At 41.3% G+C, this 26,407-nt stretch overlaps 1 protein-coding gene across 3 annotated transcripts in view; it reads right to left on the bottom strand.

The window, feature by feature from the left end:
* LOC137321795 (proto-oncogene tyrosine-protein kinase LCK-like) overlaps positions 1-16,681 on the bottom strand; it is a 91,237-nt gene extending 74,556 nt beyond the window's left edge. For 2 of the 3 annotated variants that reach the window (XM_067984467.1, XM_067984468.1), the window contains exon 1: positions 16,133-16,681. In XM_067984467.1, the coding sequence (XP_067840568.1) occupies positions 16,133-16,184 (52 nt within the window). In that variant the 5' untranslated portion in view covers positions 16,185-16,681. Of the gene's footprint in view, positions 1-1,975; positions 2,055-16,132 lie in introns of those variants that run through there. The other variant, XM_067984469.1, reaches the window with a different exon arrangement.
* Positions 16,682-26,407: the final 9,726 nt, after the last annotated feature.

Raw genomic sequence — 26,407 nt, 5'->3', positions numbered from 1 at the left:
TTAATAGCTGGATAATCTGTTTTAGTGATGTTGGTTGAGGGATAAATGTTGGCCAAGACAGCAGGAGATCTCCCCTGCTCTTATTCAAATAGTGCCTTGCGATCTTTTATGTCCACCTGAGAAGGCAGGCGAGGCCTCAGTTTAACATCTCATCTGAAAGACAGTACCTCCGACAGTGCAGCACTCCCTCAGTACTGCACTGGAGGGTCAGCCTGGATTTTATGCTCAAAGTCTCTGGAGTGGGACCTGAACTCACAAACTTCTGACTAAGAGGCTGGAGTGTACCAGTCGAGCCACGGCAGACACTTTAACAACTCAAATTGCATCATGATAATAGATAGTATTTGACAAGAAGATTAATGTCACAGTTACTCAAAATATATTTATATAAAAGTGTCAGAATCCAAATAAACAAAGGAATTATAGTTGTGTAAAATTCTGACTGTAAATTGAAAAAATATGAAGCCGCTCCCACTCCCAAAAATTAAATGAATATAAGAGGGGTGTAAAGGGTATTTATTTCTGTTTTTTGTTCATCAACCACAAATTTTACTTTAGCAAAATTAGAAAAGGGAAGAGGCCAAACATGGCAGCCTTGAACGACAAGATTCGATGTGAGTTTGCAGAGACCCTGCAAGCAATTTTTTAAAAATTACCTAGAAGACAACAGAGATGGACAAGATTCTGCCATTGCAGGTGCTCCAACAGAGCATGTATCAATCAAATAATAAAAGCAGAGGCAGAACCATCAGGCTTTGCTTTCCATAGATCTCTATCAAGTACACAAGCTGAGTGCATGATCAGTGGCATTTGAATAGCCTGAAAGTGTTGAAGTGCTAGAAGATAATTTCAATAGTAAAATAGTTAATTTAAGAAAGAGTGAGACAAAGAGTTATGTTTTCTGCTGTAAGAATAGTCATTCAAAAAAATATAATTTTCGCAGATGGCATGTGAAAGGAAGCATGGAAATATTTTGAAAGTTGTGAGAAGTCAAACAATATTCAACGGCTAAAGGATTGACAATCTCTCTGGGTAATCACTCTGCGGTGATATCTAAGAGACAGCTCAGCGTACAGTGTTTGCGGATCAATCTTTGGAATCTTAATAAAATATCAAATTCACATGGGAACAGGACAGAATGAATGGCATTTAATACTTAGCTTTCAAAATCTGTACATTATTGCTTTCCAAAGAACACAGGTAAGATTTTGTATATCTTAGCACTACAGTATTGTGTGGCCAAAGTGTGGGGTCAACTAGATGCCTATTTGTGAGCAATCAACAAACTATCTGGATATCACGGCACAAGCAGAACCGAACAGCTAACTGAGTTAAAGGAACTTTTTAAAAACTGGGTTTGCAAAACATTTCCGCCAGATGTTAAATGTTATTGCGTATTGGTTGTACATCTCAAGATCTGTGCAACACTGATAGAATAGGATTTTTGGGGTTGTTTTGCATACCCGAGTCTGTGACAGTACAGCACTAGGTTATAAAGCGAAACATCAGTGACATTAAAGCACCATAGAAAATGTTTTGGAAAACTAGTTTCATTAAGAAGATTTGTAGATTTAATACAATATTCATTTTGTCAACAAAATCAAACTAAGTCAATTATACTCATGTTAGATGCAGAGATGCCCTTCAAGTGAGTGGAGTGGATCAAGTTATTTTTCAACTAAATTTGGATTGATCCCAACTTTATTTATTTAAAATGCTACATAAAGAGCACATTGTCTACACCTCAATAACTGGATAATCACTGACATTTCCCCACTACCCAGAGACTCGAGGAACGAAGCCCACTCTTTCCTCTACTATTTGTCAAAGTACTGCCAACTTTAGCAGTATATTTGATATTAGAGCAGGCAATAAAGAGCATAAGATCTATACTTATCCAGACAATTTTATTTCCCACTTCACTAACCTCACAGAATTCACTTTCCCTTTATCAGAATATTAGTTTTCAACATACCTAAATTCTCCCAGCCTCTGAAGCATTTCACATAGTAAGAAAACGTTTCTGTTTGCCAGTTCTTCCTGATAGCGTATGACCTTTTGCTCAGTTCTGCATCAGATTTTCATGTGGTAGCTGAGTCTGCTCTCAGAAGATGTGGGTGGGAAGATTTCATTCAATCCCCCCCGCCCCTGCCGCCCCCACCACCCAGCTCACCAATTTAGGTCCAGTTTGGTAGCCTTCTTGCACCATAGACTCGGGGGTTCTAAGGTCCCAAACTTTGGTAGATGGCACAATAGACGTGCGATACTTCTGCTTTGATCACAAACAGGCCAAAGTCCCATAACATTTAAAGAAAATATATATACAAGGCCAGGCTCATGTTTCCTACTGTCCAGCATAGATATAGATCTGGAGTATGAGTCTTGAAGACTGATGGCAACAGAATAAACAAACACAAAATGTAATACACTGCTGAGGGTACAAGATCTTTCTTCAGTAACCTTACACTCACTATTAGTGAACAAAATACCTATAAGCTCACTGATTATCAGCCACATGTGCCAGACCAGTTAGGGGCAGCAAGCCACTCCCTGAAGGATGTGTGAAGAACATTAATAAAAGAGTTAGGTTTTTATGACAACCCAGCAACTTTAAAGTCATTTTTCTGGTGCCAGCTCAAAAATTCAATTTCATACCTTGCCAGTCCAGTACCACAACTAATAAGCTACCATACCCTGATAAAGGCACTTAATTAAATCTTCATAAATCTAAAGAGAAGTGACAGTTCTGGTGAAGGGACCCACCAAATATTAACCTGTCTTTTCCTTAAGATAATGGACTGACCTGCTGTACATTTCTAGCATTTTTTGTTATTTTTAATCTACAATATAACTATTTGTCCATGTAATTAAGATTTCACTGTAACTCTTTTTCCTCAATCCAAGGAAACAGGTAGGTAATTAAACCGCATATCCATTCCCTTAGCTTCTTAAGGGTTTTATGCATGACAAATCTTTTTAAAGTATCTTCATTGCTCAGTATGTGAATTGTTTATGCTATATGCCTGAATGATACAGCAGTATGTGCTCTGGCATGTCATCCTCCAATCTATTTGACCATCCTTATCCCTGTGCTTCAATCCCTTTATTCACATCATTGAAGAAAGTTATTTGGTCATCACAGGACTATCATGAGCCACTTGTAAAAACATTTCTTCCTCTATCAAACTGCTTTAAGTTTCACAAGTCAATTGTGGCAGAGACATGGCAGATGAAATTTAACACAGAAGTGTAAAGTGATTAATTTTGGTAGGAAGAATGAGGAGAGGCAATATAAACTAAATGGTACAATTTTAAAGGGGGTACAGGAACAGAGAGACCTGGAGGTATACATACACAAATCTTTGAAGGTGGCAGGGCAAGTTGAGAAGGCTTTTAAAAAGGCATACGAGATCCTTGACTTTATTACTAGAAGCATAGAGTACAAAAGCAAAGAAATTATGCTAAATCTTTATAAAACACTGGTTAGACCCCAGGTAGAGCATTGTGACCAATTCTGGACACCACACTTTAGGAAGGATGTCAAGGCCTTAAAGAGAGTGCAGAGGAGATTTACTAGAATGGTACCAGGGATGAAAGACTTCATTTACTTGGAGAGACTAGAGAAGCTGGGGTTGTTCTCCCTAGAGAACAGAGAAGGTTAAGGGGAGATGTGATAGAGGTGTTCAAAATCATGAAGAGTGTTGATAGAGTAAATAAGGAGAAACTGCTTCCAGTGGCAAAAGGGCCAGTAACCAGAGGACATAGATTTAAGGTAACTGGCAAAAAAAAGAGACAACATGAGGAAACATTTTTTTACGCAGCTAGTTGTTATGATCTGGAATGCAGTGCCTGAAAGAGTGGTGGAAGTAGATTCAGTAGTAACTTTCAAAAGAATTTGATAAATACTTGACATGGAAACATTTGCAGGGCTATGGGGAAAGAGCAGGGCAATAGGACTAATTGGATAGCTCTTTCAAAGAGCCGGCACAAAGAGTTGGGCTGAATGGCCTCCTTCTGTGCTCTATCATTCTATGGTTTTATGTGTATAGAAGGCAGAGACTATAATGAAAAAATAATTAAAATTTGTCAGTATATTAGACCAGCTTTTTTTTTAAATATAAATCTTCCTGCCAATAAAAAGATCCTATTATCAAAAGGTTCATAAATTAAATCCAATTTCAAACAAGACACACGGAGCTGTATAACTATCGGCAATGTTACTGCACAAATGGTTAACGCACTCATACCAAGTTCCTCTTTCCACTACTTCAATAGAATTATTCACCCATTGATCTGTTTAAAATAACAGAGATAGGAATTTGAAATAAGCGTATTGAGCATTTGTACAATAACATCACCAGTAATTTGCAAGCTCTGGAAGCCATTAAAAACGTGAATCCTCGACCAAAAGTGGAACAAATGCTCCCAGATCGCTAATTTCAATAATTCACCTGTTTGTGCTGAGTTAGTTGATTTAAACAGAGTAGTGGCACTACATTTGGACTCAGAATCCTAGACTAGGGAAGGGTAAACCAGCCAGGACTGGCCTCCTGATCACTAACCATTGACCCCCTGCTGGAAGTATGTATCTGAGGATGTTGGGTGAGAATCGGATCAGGCTCAGCTGTGTTGCCCCCACAGTGAAAAAGCCTGGCAACACCTTGGCCCCGATATTAGCGGGGAGGCGGGTTGGCAGCAGGGCGGGGGGGGGGGGGGGCCATTGCACGCATGGCAAACCTGCATGAACCAAACTTACCGTTTCTGACAGGCTTGCTGCAGTTAGGAGCTGCAACGCGAGGGGGGGTGGGGGAGGGAAAGAGAGAGCCAGACGTCATCCGGCATTGGACTGGAAGACCTGGGGGGAGGAGAGGGGAAGGCCGGGGTGTGGGGGGGGGGGGGGGGGTAAGAGGGGAAAACCAGAGAGAGGGGAAAACCAGGGAGAGAGCGGGGGAAGATCGGGAGGGTGAGATCGGGTGAAGAGGGGGACATCGGAGCGGGAAACATCGGACATTGGAGCAGGGTCAAAGGTAGGTGCATTTAGTGTTTTCACTTGATTGCATGTATTTTTATTTAGTTTCTTTCGCCCTGATCCGGCCCTTCACGTCTGGTTTCACCTGGCGTGAATCAGAAGTGGTGGGCAAGCCGTCCAGATAAGTTAAAAATCTTTCTAATCATTTCATCTGTCACAGGTAAAATGCCTTAAGTACCTCAATGAGGTACATTTGGCTCTTTAACTGTCATCCCACCAACTTTAATTGCCGGCAGGACATCCGGTTTCGGGTTGCCCGCGTGCACACAGGTGGGTCCCTGGAAAACTCGGAAGCCAGCAGGTTGGAGCCAGCTTCCAAACCCGAACGGGATTTGCGCAATTTTCAGAACCCTCTGTCAACACACCCGCATTCGCCTCCTAAAATCACCCCCGTTGTCTTAATCCATACGTAAAGAAGAGTTAGTTGGGTGAGAGACGGGAAGTATTTCAAGCCTGTGGAACTATACCCAAAAAGTTACGGCCTTCAGGGGTAGAGGAAGAGGGGAGAAAAAGGAGGAAATAAAAAAATCTAGCCGCGATTAGATATTCTGCAGTAAAAAAACGTGCCTCAGGTTTCATGTAAATACGACTCTTTTGTCAATTTTGAAAGACGTCCTCAGTCATATCAGTTCAATACTAATAATACCAATTCATTATCAGTTGCCTCCAAGGCACCAAAATTCTAGTTATGGAATGTAGCTAGATTTTACTATCTTCAAACATCTCAACTGCTGTGCATTCGTCAATCTAATTGACATTTTTTTCCTAAGTAGAAAATAAAAATCTATGTTATGGTGAATCTATTTTATTTAAATGGATAGTTAAACATAGACCATCCTACATCCTCTTCCTTCTCTCTGTGTCCTCACTGCATTGAAATCAAATACCATCTCCTTCTCGATCATTGATTTCAGGACCTCAAAACTGAAGATCTCCTTCCCTCTCTCAGTCTTCTCCTTTACCTACAATCTTCAAATCTTTAAAGTGCAAGCTTGGTGTTACATATTCTTGCTTTTTGATTTTCCTCATCTCTACTCTTTTCAATCTTAGTATGTCCTAAACTATAGCTTTGGGCATGGGTTGCTCAATTAAAAGAAACATTTCATTGTATTTTCAAATCATGCATTAGATCTTCACGAAGGGTATATGACATAGAACCAATCAGAACAGCAGTTGGTTATTGAAAACCCACTATTAATACATGCGTAGATATTCAAAGTAGTTTATCTGTTCCATGATTCATTGCCACCGGAATAAGGAAACTACATACCTCTGCATTTTATTCAAATCCACAATATGCAAAATACACATTATCAAGCATAGAATAATTACTTTGTTGGTGAAAAATAAGTTTAGAGTTCATCTAAATGAATAAAATAATTTTCTTTTTAATCGGTTTTGACTAAGGCCAGAATCCAGAGTTCAATTTCAGAGACATAATTCACAAGAGCAAAGTTCTAAAGGGCTGCATCATGTAAGCATCATAGAAGTGCAGGTATTACGGATGACAACTGAATCTTTTATTGCTCAATTCAAAACATCCATTATTTATTTTAAACACATTGGATTGAAGACTGTGAAAGAGTATTTTAACATAATTACATAAAAGTTACATAATTCACAGGATGATTTGATGAGGTATTTATCTTGCAGTGTAAATAAAATGATAAGACTATTGGATGCAAAATTCGTATTATAATCCACGTTCTAATGAAGGGTCCATCCCAAAATATGGACCCGTCTTTCCCTGCAAGGTGATGACTGACTTAGAATCATAGAAAGGTTACAGCATGGAAGGAGGTCATTCAGCCATTCGAGTCTGTACCGGCTCATCCCACTCCCCCGCTCTTTACCTGTAGCCCTGCAAATTTTTTCCTTTCAAGTACTTATCCAGTTCCCGTGTGAAGGCCATGATTGAGTCTGCCTCCACCACCCCCTCGGGCAGTGCATTCCATATCCTAACCACTCACTGTCTAAAACAGTTTCTCCTCATGTCGCCTTTGGTTCTTTTGCCAATCACCTTAAATCTATGTCCTCTGGTCCTTGACCCTTCTGCCAATGGGAACTGTTTCTCTCTATCTACTCTGTCTAAACCCTTCATGATTTTGAATACCTCGATCAAATCTCCTCGCAACTGTCTCTATTCCAAGGAGAACAACCCCAGCTTCTCCAGTCTATCCACATAATTAAAGTCCCTCATCCCTGGAATCATTCTAGTAAATCTCTTCTGCACCCTCTCTATGGCTTTCACATCTTTACTAAAGTACGGTGCCTAGAACTGGACACATACTCCAGTTGTGGTGAACCAGTGTTTTACAAAAGTTCATCATGATTTCCATACTTTTGCACTCTATGCCTCTATTTAAAAAGCCCAAGATCCCCTATGCTTTTTTAACTGCTTTCTCAACCTGCCCTGCCACCTTCAACGATTTGTGCACATATACCCCCGGGTCTCTTTGTTCCTGTATCCCTTTTAGAATTGTGCCCTTTAGTTTATATTGCCTCTCCTCATTCTTCCTACCAAAATGTATCACCTTGCATTTTTCTGCATTAAATTTCATCTGCCACTTGTCTACCCATGCCACTAGCCTGTCTATATCCTCTTGAAGTCTATCACTACCTTCCGCACTGTTCACTACATTTCCAAGTTTTGTGTCCTCTGCAAATTTGGAAATTGTGCCTTGTACACCCAAGTCCAAGTCATTAATATATATCAAGAAAAACACTGGTCCCAGCACCGATCCCTGGGCAACACCACTGTATACCTCCCTCCAGTCTGAAAAACAACCATTCACCACTATTCTGTTTCCTGTTACTTTGCCAATTCTGTATCCATGCTGCTACTGCCCCTTTTATTTCATGGGCTTCAACCTTGATGGCAAGCCTATTATGCGGCACTTTATCAAACGCCTTTTGAAAGTCCATATACACCAATAGACTGCATTGCCCTCATCTACCCTCTCTGTTACCTCATCAAAAAACTCTATCAGGTTAGTTAAACATGATTTGCCTTTAACAAATCCGTGCTGGCTTTCCCTAATCAATCAACACTTGTCCAAGTGACAGCTAATTCTGTCCTGGATTATCGTTTCTAAAGGTTTCCCCACCACCGAGGTTAAGCTGACTGGCCTATAGTTGCTGGGTTTATCCTTACACCCTTTTTTGAACAAGGGTGTAACATTTGCAATTCTCCAGTCCTCTGGCACCACCCCCATATCTAAGGATGTTTGGAAGATTATGGCCAATACTTCCGCAATTTCCACCATTACTTCCCAAAGCAACCTAGGCTGCATCCCATCCAGACCGGGTGACTTATCTACTTTAAGTAAAGCTAGCCTTTCTAGTACCTACTTTTTATCAATTTTTAGCCCATCCAGTGCATCAACTACATTTTCCTTTTCTAAGACTCTGGCAGCAGCTTCTTCCTTGGTAAAGACAGATGTAAAATAGTCATTTAGTGCCTCGGCCATGCCCTCTGCCTCCATAAGTAGATCTCCTTTTTGGTCTCTAATTGGCCCCACCCCTCCTGTTACCTCCTGTGCACATGCCTGTAGAAGACTTTTAGATTCCCTTTTATGTTGACCGCCAGTCTATTCTCATACTCTCTCTTTGCCCCTCTTCGTTCTTTTTTCACTTTTCCTCTGAACTTTCTATATTCAACCTGGTTCTCACTTGTGTTATCAACTTGACATCTGTCATAAGCCCCATTTTTCTGCTTCATCTTACTCTCCATCTCTTTTGTCATCCAGGGAGCTCTGGCTTTAGTTGCCCTACCTTTCTCCCTCGTGGGAATGTGCCCAGACTGTACCTGAACCATCCCCTCCTTAAAGGCCGCCCACTGTTCAATTACGGTTTTGTCTGCCAATCTTTGATTCCAATTTACCCGGGCCAGATCTGTACTCGTACCACTGAAATTAGCCCTCATCCAATTCAGTGGTCCATGTGCTTTCCATTTCCATTTGTGTTTTTTCTTTTTATTCTATATATAATTACAAACAGTGTCCAGGAAGCCTCAAAGCTTCTGAACAACAAAGCAACAGCCGAGCTCTATAAGCAACTCTAACCACTGAAATGTAAATTGGTAAGCTGTGGTTACCTGCTAATAACCATTGATGGACATAGTCTAAGCCGCATAGGATTTTTCCCTTTTAGGTTACATTTACACTAGAATTGTAGCGTTTGTGCGAGGCATTTTCACATTGCACTGACACTGCTTTTATAGACGCAAAATTTCCTGTTATTGGGTTAGGGCATATTGGTTCGCCTGGTTGCAGTGCAATGAGGAAAATCGGATGAGAAAGAACCTATGTAAATGTACCCAGGCAATGCAATATACCCACAAGCAATAACAGGTGAATCTGCCCCCACATATAGATGAGCCCGAATTTAGAGTCAGAACCAGACCTGACAACAGGCTGAAGTGGAGCAAGAGTCCTTGGTGGAGGAATTCTCAATCCACTTCACTCCAGAGTTAGGTCAGACCGTAAACATATAATTTATGCTACATAAGATTAGCATAGGTGTGAAGCCAAAGCTACTTTGTGCCATCAGTAAACTTGTTGTGTAAATGCAACCTTCATTAAAAAAGTAACTAACAAAAATGTTCAACCCAATGTGGACAATTTTGGGGAAAAAATCCAATCCCACCACTTCATGCTGTAACACATAAGTCCCCCTATATTTTCTAATTTTAGAAACTGGATTGTTAATCTTATTTAACAGCAACTGATAAAAATTCCAAATGCTTCAGTTTTTCACAGAGTGAGTTTCAGGATTTAGTTCGCGTTAGCAGCAGAAACCTGGCCAGCCAGGCCTCTTCTGCAATAATACTTACTTTGCACCTCTCTAATAACCATTAACAAGTCAAGGAACAGCAAAGGGAACTGTAGGAAATTGAGCAGAGCAACAAATTTGCACAGCCAGATTCATTGATAGGGTGGCCACTCCTGGATTTTGCAAGACTGATTTGAATGTTTAAAGACAATAGCAATGTAGTGTTTTCCCTTATGTCTGGAATCAATCTCTGAATTTTGAAATCATAATTAAATGTTAAAACTTGTTGTCTGCAGTTTAAATTAAAAATGATATAAAAGCTAATTTCTTGGTTAATTGTTGCTTTTATGCTCTATACAAGTTATTTAAAGAACCAAATCAGGAGATCTTTGATTTCTTGAGGGAAAATGAAATGCACAGGCAAGCAATGCATTGGCACTTTTCAACAGTTTACTGCTCCATCTATTTAAACTGCCCATGAGGGGAGGGCTGCTAAGCTGTTTAAAGTCTGTTGAGCACAACACAATAAGCTATTCAAAAACCCAATGGTAGTTGGTTGGGTGGGTGCTTAGTCCTGGTGATGTCTGCTCTCCCTGCAGCCTTCTCTAACAAACTCTTGCACTAAGCCAGTAATGTAACAATCACAGCAAATGCTATGCTGAACTCACTGAATTAACTCTCATTCAACAAGTGAGCTAATTCCTTCCTAATCAGTTTTATTTTGTGGCAGAAAACTGGTAAATATTTGAAGCAGAGGAAGATACAAGACTATGAGCAAGGCAGTGGGATTACTTTCAGATTGCTCTGTCGTACAGCTGACGTAGACACAATGGGCTGAAAGGCCTCATTCTGTGATGATGTATACTTCTATAGTGCCATGATTGTTCAATAAAAAGTAACTACACTGCATTCTTTTCTCCTACAATTCAGTTAGGGAATGTCACACACAGGCCAGGTGCACCTCCCACTAAAGTGAGACAACAGCAGTGGAAACCCATAAATGCCATAGTATTGCCAACGACTCCAAAGAGTTCCTTATGGATCAGAGGACGTGACTGTGCAATAGCACATTTGTGGCAGAACAATTGTTTCTTAAAATCTATAAAACATTGTACTTTTCCATTTCAAGGATTTGATTTTCAACATTTTCTCTGTGTCAGTTTCTTTAAATAGATATTGCAAAATTTGACATTAACAGTCGACGGAATGTAAATTTCACTGACACGACAGAAAACACGCAAGAGACTAACAAAGCAAAAACATTTGCTGGTCAAAATCAGAACTCTGAGGGATGAATTTAATTAAACAATGTTTCACATTATCTGTAAACATTGTATGCTAGATTCTTGTTATACAACATATACACCACAGTTTCAGGTACACCATAAACTACAAATTACCATTGTGATATTATCAGGTGAAGGCTTAGTGCATTCACATGACAGTCCTCTGCTCTTTTAACAGAGGCATTAACCAGTCATGCAAATACATTAAACATTTGTCCGCGCCGTCACCAATAGGAATTCTCAGCCTCATATTTCTCAGTTCCTTCTTATTTTGTTTATATGTGCAACATAAGATTTTAATGTAACTTTTAAAATTGAAATATAATGAACAGGCCCATCAAGAATTCTTCTGAAGGTTTTATTTCTAACAGCTATTCAAGGAGGTCTTTTTGTAAAAAAAATTATGAGTCAGTATTTCATTGTGCAATGGATATGGCAAATCAAAAACTTTAAAAGTTAGTTGCCAATATTCTTATTTTATTGTCTTATATTTTTGGCTATGTTTTTAGCCATTCGTAGCTCCTGCTCAACTTTTCTGAGCAGCCTAAAGTACCGCTAATTCTCATCTACCCCATTTAAAACAGTTACTTGGCTGGCTCTCAAGTGCCAGGTTATATTCAGTGTCTATAATACATAGCTGAACCCTTCGGAGAATGTTCTAATATTTTATAAACCACAATGGAAAAAGCGCACCAAGGGTCCAATAGGCAAAAGGTTCAGTAAACATATCAAAGAAAATATTTTCTGTTTTCATCAAAGCACTTAGTTCATAATAACTAGCAGTGGCGTGTTATAGATGAAAAAGTGACGCACATTCTGCGGTCTACAAAAGCTATTCCCTTACAGGATGAATGGAAAGGGATCTTGAAAGGTAAGTAACCCGTACCAGAGCCTCCACGGTCAAAAACATAATTTGTATATTTATGTTTTCACTCTTCCATTTTATTTTCAGTAGTATTGACCTCCTTCTCTTTAGGTTTCTTGGGGATGTAGAGATGAAAGAATGCTCTGCAGTTTACTTGATTTTCTTTGAGGATCAAGGAGTATTTATGCAGAATATCCCTCAGGAGATTAAATAGATTTTATCTCCCAAGACTGTACTCAGCTGATTTCCAACGGGAATCAAGCAGCACTTTAGGATATCCATCCACCCATACATCTCCACTGGAGAGGGTGACGGGTTGGAGTTGGGGAATGTCCCAGAAAGCTGCTCTTCACTAACAGCATTCATCAAGCCTTCTCCCTTTCCCCACCAATTCCAGCGGCACTGGGATCATTGTATCCAGTGAAGTTTTTTGATTATCTTAGTGAAGATTATAAGAATTAATATGGACTCTCATTTCCAACCAGGTATTACCCATTTGTCTGTAGGGGGTTTAATCAACACAGCATCAATTGCTCTGACTCTCTCAATGCAGTAATGCATTTAATGTCTGCTCACCGCCTGTCCCTGATGCTGCGAGCCCAGGTCAATTCTATAACACCACAAGTAGAGAGTAATTTGAACAAAATGTTTCCTTGGATCTAGTTTGAATGAGTTGTAAATAGTAGGACAACTTTTACTTGCATATGTTTCACAGGATGCCATGAAAGTGCAGAAACAGTGCTGCTGTCAACATATTTATTCAGGAAATCAGCATTTCAAATCTATGCTGCATCCTGTAACATTACTGCAAGCAAAAAAGATGCATATCGATTAATACTTTAACATGCGCTGCAAGCCAGTAAAATTGGACAATACACACTGAGAATGATTCACTTGATGTCATAATGAGACCTTAGTTTCCAGTGGCGGTTAAACCATACGCCTCAAATAAGGGCAATCTTCAGACAACTTAATGCAGCAATTGGGTTGGTCCTTAAGAAAACATAGGAAGGTCATCAACTGTCTGACATATACTGGAGTGACTGAAATTAACAGCAGTGATTATGGGAACCACTTTGGATTTAATTTTCTTCAGATCTAAATTATTATGAATATTTTATCATCTTTATCAGGTCAAAATGAAGAATTTGTTCAAGCCAGACTTTCATAAGATTATCATTTCCTCATGCAGGGGAGAAAAAAATGCATTTGGCATTCAACATAAAAAGCATTAATTTTGGAGTTCTCATTAAATCCATATATTATATTTTAAGGGTTTAGCTTTCAATTATTAACCTTCAAAAATAAAACACTTAAGAAGAAATTTGACTGCCTATTTCAAACTGTTTTCACCCTTGTTACTACAACAAGGGTGAAAAACATAAAATTCTCCTTGGGTGGCACCTACACATGCAATAAAGGAATAGAATCGGAATAGACCTGGGAACAGGCATTGTTGACCTCTGTCAAACTGAGTAGATTAAACAACAGATGTGAATTTTACAAATTAAAGCAGCAAAATGTTGCAAATTCACAACAAGTCATTCAGAATCCAAAAGAGATTTCAAATTGGAATCTTCAAGATTCTGTTTGTCTTTTAGCTGCTGGCTGATCTGATGTACATTTCCAGCTTTTTCTATTTTTATTTGAGATTTGCAATATTCTTGATTTTATTTCTTCATCTCTATGTGTAAGCATATTTTCCTTTAATGAAAAATGTATTGCCAATGCAATTTCATAGAAGTGTGGGATTAGCAAAAGATGTGGACATTATAGCATTTTCAGTAACATTCTGAGCATGGCTATTAATTAAACAGAGGCATGGCAAAAGGGCTACACATGAAAAGGAAACACAAGTTTTACCTGCAATAGTTATGGCCTGAGGCATAATGGAAACGGACTTCTTAAATAACTGTTATTTTAACCAATGAGTTGTCAGTCAGCCTGCAAATTGACTGATCAAATCATGTTTTTATGAACCAGAGTCCCTATTGTTGAGCTGGTTGTTAAAGAGCAAAGGGAATATTTTATGTCAGGAAATGCTAGAAAATGGTTAGCTAACTGGAATTTGAGTGAATTTATAATAATGGGGCAATTGAGTTTTTTTTTGTTGTGATGTGGGTGACACTGGCAGTGCAATATTTATTGTCCATGTCAAGTTGCCCTGAGGCCATTAAGAGTCAACCACGTGGTACGGGACTGAAGTCTCATGTAGGTAAGATCAGGAAGGGGTGGCAGATTCCTTCCCTGAAAGACATTAGTGAGCCAGATTGGTTTTTACGACAATACGACATGGTCATCTCATCTGCTGTGCAAATCAGCCCACAAATTATTTAAGTTACTGAATTTAATTTCACAACTTGCCATGGTGGGATTTGAACTCACAACCTCTAGGGTTTTTAGTCCAATACCATAACTATTAAGAAGCTTCTGTATGAGCTTGCATATGTAATTACAGTCTCTTTATATATAGAAGATATGAACCAGAGTGCCACAGAAAGAGCTTCATTTGATTTGCAGTTGTGACAAGCAGAATCATATCCTACTATATTTAGCAAATTCTTGAATTTAAATCTCTGCTTCTTTAGCAATAAATATTAGCATTATTGATTCACTATTGATTTAGAGCCAATATCTCAAAATATTGTTTAAAAAGGTTAGGCTTTATAGCCCAGTTTAAACAGCTGTCTAAAATCAATTCAGTGAAATATTGATTTTTCTAATGAAGGATTATAACCAAAATGCTATCTTATCTTTTTTCCTTTAAATGCTGCAGTAATCTTTGTTTTTACTTCAGATTTCCAGCACTTGCAGATTTCACTTTTTTTATATTATATTTTAGCCTCCAGAGATTCCAGATTACTCAAATATGATTGTTACTACTCCATTTACGGATTTATTAAAAAAAATTGAGAAGCCTACTTTGACCATTTTCAAAATGTCTATCATTTTAACAGTTTTAAGCAGTCAGTCATCTAAGATCTTTTATGCCCCTGTAGAATGCTGTACAAACTTAGTTTCTTATTACTAATAGTCAACCACGGGCATTCAAGAGAGCAGGACACAAAAACATGTGAATACTACAATTGTCTGGATCTTTTCCTTTTAAAAGAAACTTCAAAAGCGAGCTATCAGTGCCTTCATTTGTATTACAATCATCTGCATTTTGTTTCTGGTTATGACTAATGACATAACTTTAACTGGGTCAGTCTCCTGAGATATTACATTAGATCTACAGCAGGTTTAAATAGTGAAGAAAATTGCATGCAAGTTGGCTACTAACAGTGGCACTCCTATAACTCTATGTAACAGTACAGAAAGGTACAGATTCACAGTTTGAGAGCCTGATGTGGATGTAATATGCTGGAAAATTGTCCTTTCCCTGTACTTTATTTTCAAAACTAACAAAAGTCAGCAAAATAAATTGCTTTTCTGTTGCTTGAATCTCTAAGTTTATATGAACACTATATAAACATCTAAAAACACTATTATTAATATTGAAATACAACTATATCATTATTTTTTGAATTTTAGCCATAAAACGTTCCATTCAGCCTTAACAATGTCAGGTGAATTACTTCATATATTTTCAAAAGTAACTCTTCTTACACATAACAGACCGACTGACAAGCCTACATTCAATGACCTAGTCTATAGTTAAAGAGGTCATTCTGAGACCCACGAAAACATTTTTTTTTAAGTTTACATCATCCAGTTAGTTTCCATTCATTTCCAGACCACACCCTTCACTTCTAATATAGTTAAGTCCAAATATGCATCATTTATGTTAGAGACAACTCAGTGTCTCTCTTTACTGGCTAAAGTAAAAAAAAACTAAATTATTTTTAAATAACACAATTGAAAATTCGACTTTGTTGCACATTCACTTGAAATGTTGCCGAATAACCTGACCAGATACGGCAGTTGATTTTTTTTGAAGGTAAAACGTATTTTTTTACATAATACCTCAATAGATGAAGAGATCAGATTTGTGTCGGTTTCAACCAAATCTGAAAAAGAGAACAATTTAAGACGGTCCGTAAACTCTTTGCAACTTCGAAGTGAGGTGGAAGCTTATTATTTTCTGGCTGTGTAACTGGATTTAACATTGAGAATAAAACATTTCTTTTTTTCGGAAATGATCAGAACTAAACGCCAAATAAAATCGCCACAACATACCTTCGTTTTTCGAGTTGCCCCAGAAAATATTACCGAAAGTTAAATCTTTCATTCATGGTGACACCAACATAGGAGGATGCCTGCGATTAAATCAAAAATAAAGCATCCCGTTCAGAGATCAATGCTGGAAGGAGCACGGCTCACTCACATCACATTATCCGCATCAATGGCTCACAGTCTGCTTTCCTCAACAGCGACTCAATGAGCTCTTTCCTTCTTGCAGTGGTATCATCACAGCTAACAGGCAGACAGCACGATCTGGCCAGGTTGTTCCTGTTGGGATCCACAAGTACCTGACATTCCCGTCTGCCTGCTAGTGCAGGGGGAGGGCTGAGTGTTTGGGCTGACTCCTCAAACAGCCCTTCGATTAGTCGAGCTCCCTTGGGCTGCCCCCCAATTGGTCATTTTCTCCGCCTACATGTTGCTGAGTTGCTGCTGGAACCAGACATTGGGTTTTCCGCATCTTTTGTTTATTTCTTTTAAAAAAGGCAGCTCCAAAGGGGCTGAGCAAATTCTCAGAAATAAGAGGAGCTCTCTCTCACTGCATGACAGCCGTTGACTGGCTGGAGGGAAGCTGCTCCTTGTTTCTTAGTAGGCTGGTGTTGGCTGTAAAATTTAACCCTTTGGAAACCCATGTGACGTTGAAGTCAAGATATTCAGCGGCCGTACAGAGGATTTTTTCTTCCACTTCTCTCTCTCTTCCTTTATTGAGCCAGAATTCGGGAAGCTTTTACAAACATGATCCAACACTACTTGTCACATCCCGTGAGTGATTTCAGTTTCAACAAAATGCAAAGCAATTGACTTTTAATGTTTAACTTGTTGGGAGTCATGAGCTCTGTCTACCTGAAGTACTTTGCCGAACAGTGTTACTGGAGGACTCATCCAGTTGTACTTTTAACCCCTAGACTAACAGCGAGTCCAGGGAAGACCCTGGTCTCATTGGATGGCTATATATTTTTAATAGTTTTCAGCTTCAACTGCAATGCTGACTCAAATATTCTACCGTAATAACGCTACTCAAATTCTAGTTCTGTTAGTCTTATATTAACACTGTGTGACTGAAGTTAAGACTTCAAATGATTAAGTGAAAATAGAAAATTTTGAACATTTTTGCTCAACTATCTCCCTTTTTCCCTCCATTATCTCTTCTTCCCCATTCTCTCTTTTATTTAACTTCTTTTACTTCATTTTAATAGCTTCCTATTTCAATCTTTTGTCTTTAAATTTAAGTTCAAAATTCAAAACACTACTTGTTTTTCTTTGAGACCCTGGGTTTCATTTATTGTGGATGTAAGATACGACTAACTCGATTTTTGAAATGATTTTCTTACATTACACTGATACCTGCAACTGCTAGTTGGATTCTTGTCCACGGTATTAGTAACATGATTGTGCCCACATAAATCAGCAATAGTCAAACATTAAAAAAGTCAATTGCTTTGCATTTTGTTGAAACTGAAATCACTCACTGGATGTGACAAGTGATGTTCACCAAGGATCTATACTGGGGCCTCAGCTGTTCACCATATATATCAATGACTTGGATGAAGGAATAGAGAGATTTATATCCAAGTTTGCAGAAGATACTAGGTTAGGAAGCACAGTAAGTTGTGTAGATGGGAGCAGGAAATTACAAAAGGACATAGACAGATTAAGTTAGCTAAAAGTATCAAAGGATATGGAGCAAAGAGAGGTTAATGGAATTGATGTGCTGATTAGCCATGATCTAATTGATTGGCAAAACAGGCTTGAGGGGCTGAATGGCCTACTCCTGTTCTCACCCAGTTGGCCCTGGAGAAGGAGCACCTGGTGTCTGTTGGTACACTTGAAGTCTTCCGTGACCAATGGGCTGGAGTGTGTAGTGGATAGCAAAAATAATATTATTTAATTTGGTAGGTTTTCTTTCTTTGGTATGATTTGGGTGTTTATTGTTTGTGCCCCTCTAAAAAGGGAGCACTTTTGTTACATTTCCTTTATTTAGGTTGATGATGCGGGAGTAACCCAGCGTCTCTTAATGGGTAATTTAGAGAAAAGACCCACTGCTGTTCTTGCATTCCTACATGTGCGTGTACTGTGAAAAACTGAACAGTTCAAAAAATAAATGTCTGAAATATCGCAGCTCTGGTAATATATTGCTAAATATTTGCATACATTTAATATTATACTAAAAACATTCTTAAAACATAAAGCCAGGTATTGCAAGACCGGCAAAATCAGTGATATGCAGTTCCATGGAATAGGTGAGCCTGTGCTTACAGCAGGGACGACTGCTCTTGCTGAATTTTACACGGTAAGCTGTTCCCTTTAATTTTCACACGCCCCAACATAAGGAAAATTTGTGTAGGAAAGCAGGCCTCTAGTGCCAATGGCCGGAAAGTGCAGAATTGAGTGAGGCAGCAGCTCTTATAGAACAGCTGCTCATCGTTAAAGGGCAGTGGACAGATTTTGTCAATTAACCAGCAAGAATGTAATTGCTGTGAGGAGTCTGCATATAGTTTGCTTGGACAATGGGTGTGATGAGGAAAACTCCTTCCTTTTCAGATAAGTAACTGGAGGCCCTGCTGATGAGGTGCAGCAAAGCAGGGCCCCTTTGCAGCCAAAGACCACCCTCCTGTTAAATCACAGGTCCAAGTGTGTGGAGGTTACAGAACGAATCAATGCGGTCCTCTGGGCTTATCAGACCTGGGAGCAAATGCAGAAGTTCAGTGACATCAGAACTGCCTAAGTAAATATAGCCATCTTTATTTATGTGTTTACTATTTGGCTATAGAATACAAGGGACAAATCAACAACAACTTGCATTTATATAGTGTCTTTAATGTAGTAAAAATGTTCCACGATGCTTCACAGGAGTGTTACCAAACAAAATTTGACACCGAGCCACATAAAGGGATATTAGGACAAGTGACCAAAAGCTTGGTAGGTTTTGAGGAGCGAATTAAAGGAGGAGAGAAAGGTAGAGAGATGGAGGGGGGGGGGAATTTCAGAATTTAGGGCCTAGGCAGCTGAACATGAAAATCGGGGATGAGCAAGACGCCAATATTGGAGGAACTCAGAGATCTTGGAGGGTTGTAAGGCTGGAGGAGTTTACAGAAATAGGGAGGGTTGAGGCCATGGAGGGATTTCAACACAAGGATCAGAATTTTAAAATGAGGTGTTGCCAGACCTGTAAGTCAGCGAGCACAGGGTAAATGGGTGAACGGGTCTTGGTGCGAGTTAGGGCACGGGCAGCAGAGGTTTGGATGAGCTCAAGTTTATGGACGGTGGAAGGTGGGAGGCCGGCCAGGAGAGTATTGGAATAGTCAAGTCTGGAGGTAACAAAGGCATGGATTAGGGTTTCAGCAGCAGATGAGCTGAGACAGGGGTGGAGACGGGTGATATTACGAAGGTGGAAGTAGATGGTCTTGGTGATGGAGAGAATATGGGGCTAGAAGCTCAGCTCAAGGTCAAACAGGACGGCGAGGTTGCGAACAGTCCAGTTCAGCCTCAGACAGTGGCCAGGGAGGGAGATTGAATCTGTGGCTGGGAACAGAGTTTGTGGTGGGGACCGAAGACAGTGGCTTTGGTCTTCCCAATATTTAATACTCATCAAAAGCTGCACCCTCAGTAAGATAGCGTGTGAAGCAGGGCAGTAACCTTTCCCCCTTTTCTCCGCACTCTACCATTGCACAAAAGCTGTAGACTCAGTACTAGTGGGCACACACAACCTTTCCACATAACAGTTCATAGTTCAGCTCAGAATGGGTACTGCCAGCACAAACCGCTTGCAAGCTACTTTTCAATGGCCTCCCACAGGGAGGGAAATTGACACTCTTGGGGAGCCCCTGCAATAATGAGACACTCCCAGCGACCTCCTGCAAGTATTTACACACTTCCAGAGACCCCCATCAGTTATCCCATCAGAGGTTGATTCTTAATTGCCCTCTGAAATGGCATAGCAAGCCACTCAGTTGTACAATCTCGATACAAGAAGTCATAATAAGAATAAAACCAGATAGACCACCCGGCATCGGACTACTAGGCACCGGACACGACGAAGGCAAACCAAGCCCAGTCGATCCTGAAAAGTCCTCCTCACTAACATCTGGGCACTTGTGCCAAAATTGGGAGAGCTGTCCCACAGACTAGTTAAGCAACAGCCTGACATAGCCAAACTCATAGAATCATACCTTTCAGCCAATGTCCCAGACTCTTCCATTACCATCCCTGGGTATGTTCTGTCCCACCGACAGGACAGACCCACCAGAGGTGGCGGTACAGTGATATACAGTCAGGAGGGAGTGGCTCTGGGAGTCCTCAACATTGACTCTGGACCCCCATGAAATCTCATGGCATCAGGTCAAACGTGGACAAGGAAACCTCCTGCTGATTACCACCTACCGCCCTCCATCAGCTAATGAATCAGTCCTCCTCCATGTTGAGCACCACTTGGAGGAAGCACCGAGGGTAGCAAGGGCACAGAATATAGTCTGGGTGGGGGACTTCAATGTCCATCACCAAGAGTGGCAAGGTAGCACCTCATCTGACCAAGCTGGCCGAGTCCTGAAGGATATAGCTGCCAGACTGGGCCTGTGGCAGGTGGTGAGCAAACCAACACGAGGAAAAAACCTATTTGATCTCATGCTCACCAATCTACCTGTCGCAGATGCATCTGTCCATAACAGTATTGGTAGGAGTGACCACCGCACAGTCCTTATGGAGACAAAGTCCCGTCTTCACACCAAGGACACCACCAAGTGTTGTGTGGCACTACCACCGTGCTAAATGGGATAGATTAAGAACAGATCTAGCAGCTCAAAACTGGACATCCATGAGGCGTTGTGGGCCATCAGCAGCAGCAGAATTGTATTCCAGCACAATCTTTAACCTCATGGCCCGGCATATTCCTCACTCTACCATTACCAACAAGCCAGAGGATCAACCGTGGTTCAATCAGGAGTGTAGAAGAGCATGCTAGGAGCAGCACCAGGCATACCTAAAAATGAGGTGTCAACCTGGTGAAGCTACAACTCAGGACTGCATGCATGCTAAACAGCAGAAGCATCATGCTATAGACAGAGCTAAGCAATTCCACAACCAACAGATCAGATCAAAGCTCTGCAGTCCTGCCACATCCAGTCATGAATGGTGGCAGACAATTAAACATCCAAAGGAAGGATTGAGGCTCTGTAAACATCCCCATCCTCAATGATGGCAGAGTCCAGCACGTGAGTGCAAAAAACAAGGCTGAAGCGTTTGCAACCATCTTCAGCCAGAAGTGCCGAGTGGATGATCCATTTCGGCCTCCTCCCGATACCCCCACCATCACAGAAGCCAGTCTTCAGCCAATTCGATTCACTCCACGTGATATCAAGAAACAGCTGAGTGCAACGGATACAACAAAGGCTATGGGCCCCGACAACATCCCGGCTGTAGTGCTGAAGACTTGTGCTCCAGAACTGGCCGCGTCTCTAGCCAAACTGTTCCAGTACAAAACTGGCATCGACCCGACAGTGTGGAAAATTGCCCATGTATGTCCTGTCCACAAAATGCAGGACAAATCCAATCCAGCCAGTTACCGCCCCATCAGTCTACTCTCAATCATCAGCAAAGTGATGGAAGGTGTCATCGACAGTGCTATCAAGTGGCACTTACTCACCAATAAACTGCTCACCAATGCTCAGTTTGGGTTCTGCCAGGACCATTCGGCTCCAGACCTCATTACAGCCTTGGTCCAAACATGGACAGAAGAGCTGAATTCCAGAGGTGAGGTGAGAGTGACCGCCCTTGACATCAAGGCAGCATTTGACTGAGTGTGGCACCAAGGAGCCCTAGTAAAATTGAAGTCAAAAGGAATCAAGCGGAAAACTCTCCAGTGGCTGGAGTCATACCTAGCACAAAGCAAGATGATAGTGGTTGTTGGAGGCCAATCATCTCAGCCCCAGGACATTGCTGCAGGAGTTCCTCAGGGTAGTGTCCTAGGCCCAACCATCTTCAGCTGCTTCATCAATGACCTTCCCTCCAACATAAGGTCAGAAATGGGGAAGTTCGCTGATGATTGCACAGTGTTCAGTTCCATCCACAACCCCTCAGATAATGAAGCAGTCCGTGCCCGAATGCAGCAAGACCTGGACAACATCCAGGATTGGGCTGATAAGTAGCAAGTAACATTCGCGCCAGACAAATGCCAAGCAATGACCATCTCCAACAAGAGAGAGTCTAACCACCTCCCTTTGACATTCAACGGCATTACCATTGCCGAATCCCCCACCATCATCATCCTGGGGGTCATCATTGACCAGAAACTTAACTGGACCAGCCACATAAATACTGTGGTTACAAGGTCAGGTCAGAGGCTGGGTATTCTGTAGCGAGTGACTCACCTCCTGACTCCCCAAAGCCTTTCCACCATCTACAAGGCACAAGTCAGGAGTGTGATGGAATACTCTCCACTTGCCTGGACAAGTGCAGCTCCAACAACACTCAAGAAGCTCGACACCATCCAGGACAAAGCAGCCCGCTTGATTGGCACCCCATCCACCTCTCTAAACATTCACTCCCTTCACCACCGGCGCACCGTGGCTGCAGTGTGTACCATTCACAGGATGCAGTGCAGCAACTCGCCAAGGCTTCTTCGACAGCACCTCCCAAACCCTCGACCTCTACCACCTCGAAGGAGAAGGGCAGCAGGCACATGCGCACAACACCACCTGTATTTTCCCGTCCAAGTCACACACCATCCCAACTTGGAAATATATCACCGTTCCTTCATCTTCGCTGGGTCAAAATCCTGGAACTCCCTACCTAACAGCACTGTGGGAGAACCTTCACCACATGGACTGCAGTGGTTCAAGAAGGCGGCTCACCACCACCTTCTTAATGGCAATTATGGATGGGCAATAAATGCTGGCCTTGCCAGCGACACCCACATCCCATGAACCAATAAAAAACCAAAGAGAAACATTGTTATCATTGCAAAAAGCATTTCCTCTCCTGCTCCTCTGGGCTTTACATTCAGGTAAGTATATTTTAAAATCTTACCTTTTTGGTGGCGGCCTGCAGCGGTCCCTTTAAAGATCGCCTGTTAGGCCGCATGTGGACCTGGCTTTCCTGAAAACAGCCGGCGCCGGTTGTTGTTGTAAGGGTTATGAGTTCATTGGTGCACTGTTTCCTTTCCCTAATGCTTCTGAGTAAGCAAGTGGAATGGGGGAGAAAATTCGATATCACTATGAAAAACTGAGACTTCAAAAACAGATCGACTTCATAGGATGAGAAAACCACCGCAACAAAACATCATATTTGTCAATAGGAGAAGGGCAAATTATATCAAATCAGGTGTCAGAAATATTAGTGTACAAAAAACCTTACTTAGCAAAATTAAACAGATTTTTTAATCAAAAACCATCTAATCCCATAATGATGGTCACTGTCAGTTAGAAAATATAGTGTTTGTAATAGGAACATTATATCATACAACATATCACATATTACATATTTTGTGTACATAAGAGAACTGATGTGCTGTTATTTGAGCATGTGCAAATTGATTTGGATCTGATTTTCTTCTTTCTAGTTGTTCTGCCTTGTTATTCGGTGGGTGTTGTAATCCTCCCGCCAACTCCCCCTCCCCCCCATGTAAACAGGTAACATTCTGGCACAATTGCCCATGTAATGACTTGCAACATTTTCATTGCAATTCATCATTATTTCACAAAGACATTTTGACACTGATTTCACCATGACATTGAGCATGTGGCAAATGTTGTCAAACTTTTACTTAACATTTATAAAGGCTCTTGCCCTTTAAACCATAATTGCAAAGTGACTTTCTCAGACAGGGTCCGGTTTCTGTTCTATGAAAAAGCCAATGATTTGGCTGTGAAAATTATACTGATTAGGTCCTGCAAAACATCCAATAAATGAACAGTAAGCAAAAAGGAGAGTAACTCATAAATCAAATCTGTTAAGTGGCTCCACTGCTCCCAATTGCATGGACTTTGAACACTCAATGACATATTCAAATTTACAACATTGAGTAACATTTACATTAATACAAAGGCACCCATGAAGTCGCATGTACTGCATTGAATGCTTTGTAGTGATAATAATCAATTCTCAATATCTAAAAATTGTAAATTTTATTTTTCTCCCACTTAAGCCTATATTTAGTTTTGGGGAAACACTTGGAGCAGACAGGCATGGAAGCACTTGTGGCTGGGGAAGCATTCCAGGCTGGGAAGCATTCAGGGCCAGGAATTACTTGGAGTGAGTGCTCCAGCTGGTCTGAAAGAACCTCAGCCTGGGAAACAGTCATGTGATTGAAGAAGCATTAGGGGCTGGGAAGACCATAAGAGACCATAAGAGATAGGAGCAGGAGTAGGCCATTCGGCCCCTCGAGCCTGCTCCACCATTCAATGAGATCATGGCTGATCTGATTTTTACCTCAACTCCACTTTCCCGCCTTTTCCCCATATCCCTTGACTCCCCTGCTGATCAAAAATCCATCTAACTCAGCCCCAAATGCACTCAATGACTCAGCCTCCACAGCCTTTTGGGGTAAAGAATTCCAAAGATTCACGAAGCATTTGAGATGGACAGGTAGGGAAGCACTCGAGGTGGAAAGCACTCTAGAGTGGATGCATTAGGAGACAGGAAGCACTCCTGGCAGCAGGGATGCATTCAGGACTTGCAAGCACTGAGAGCTGGGAAGCACTGATAGGTAAGGAGTTGGGCCTATTTTGATGGACCAGACAGTGTCACCTAACAAAAAGCAGCACATGTGCCCCTTTTGAGGACACCACTACTGTAACAATCATATGGTCCAATCAAACTAAAAGCTCAACATAAGCAAAAAAAGTCCCAACAAAAGTAAAGGGAATCTTGCCAACTAAATCATAATGTTACCAGTGGTAAGGAGGAGGTGGGACCGGGAAGCCCTGATAGGTAGAGAGTTGGGACTGGGAAGCTTTGATAGGTAGAGAGAGATCATAAGACCATAAGAGATAGGAGCAGGAGTAGGCCATTCGGCCCCTCGAGCCTGCTCCGCCATTTAATGAGATCATGGCTGATCTGATTTTTACCTCAACTCCACTTTCCCGCCCTTTCCACATATCCTTTGACTCCCTTGCTGATCAAAAATTTGTCTAACTCAGCCTTGAATGTATTCAATGACTCAGCCTCCACAGCTTGTTGGGGTGAAGAATTCCAAAGATTCACGACCCTCTGGGAGAAGAAATTCCTCCTCATTTCCGTCTTAAACGGGCGACCCCTTATTCTGAGACTATGCCCCCTAGTTTTAGATTCCCCCATGAGGGGTAACATCCTCTCAGCATCTACCCTATCGAGTCCCCTCAGAATCTTGTATGGTTTCAATAAGATCTCCTCTCATTCTTCTAAACTCCAATGAATACAGACCCAACCTGTTCAATCCTTCCTCATAAGACAACTCTTCCATACCTCGCTATGGCCATCCCCACACCTCCACTACTCGCCTTTAAACAGCCACCCAACCTCAAACAAACCATCGTTCGCAGCAAATTACCCAGCCTTCAGGAGAACAGCGTCCACCACACCACACAACCCTGCCACAGTAACCTCTGCAAGACATGCCAGATCATCGACACAGATACCACCATCACACGAGAGGACACCACCCACCAGGTCCACGGTTCATACTCCTGTGACTCGGCCAACGTTGTCTACCTCATACGTTGCAGGAAAGGATGCCCCAGAGCATGGTACATTGGCGAGACCATGCAGACGCTGCGACAACGGATGAACAGACACCGCGCAACAATCGCCAAACAGGAGGGTTTTCTCCCTGTCGGGGAACAGTTCAGCAGTCATGGACATTCATCCACCGACCTTCGGGTAAGCATACTCCAAGGCGGCCTTCGAGACACATGACAACGCAAAATCGTCGAGCAGAAATTGATAGCCAAGTTCCGCACCCATGAGGACGGCCTCAACCGGGATCTTGGGTTCATGTCACATTACACGTAACCCCACCAGCGAACAAATGTTATCTGTTTTTAATATAACGGGTCATTGACTGTCTTCCTTCTCTCTCTTTTTTTTGGGGGGGTTTGTATATTCGGTGGCCTTTTTAGGTGACACCTTTCTGTCTGCTCACTGTGATTGCCTTGGCAACGGGCAGTAATCACCAGGCATTGTTCTGTGATTTTAAAATGCGAAGGATTCGAAAATGTCATTTCCATACCGTTCACCTGACGAAGGAGGAAGCCTCCGAAAGCTTGTGGAATTAAAAATAAATTTGTTGGACTATAACTTGGT

The sequence above is a fragment of the Heptranchias perlo genome, chromosome 5, assembly GCF_035084215.1.
Source record: "Heptranchias perlo isolate sHepPer1 chromosome 5, sHepPer1.hap1, whole genome shotgun sequence".
NCBI lineage: Eukaryota > Metazoa > Chordata > Chondrichthyes > Hexanchiformes > Hexanchidae > Heptranchias > Heptranchias perlo.
This window is presented reverse-complemented; position numbering and strand designations above follow the sequence as displayed.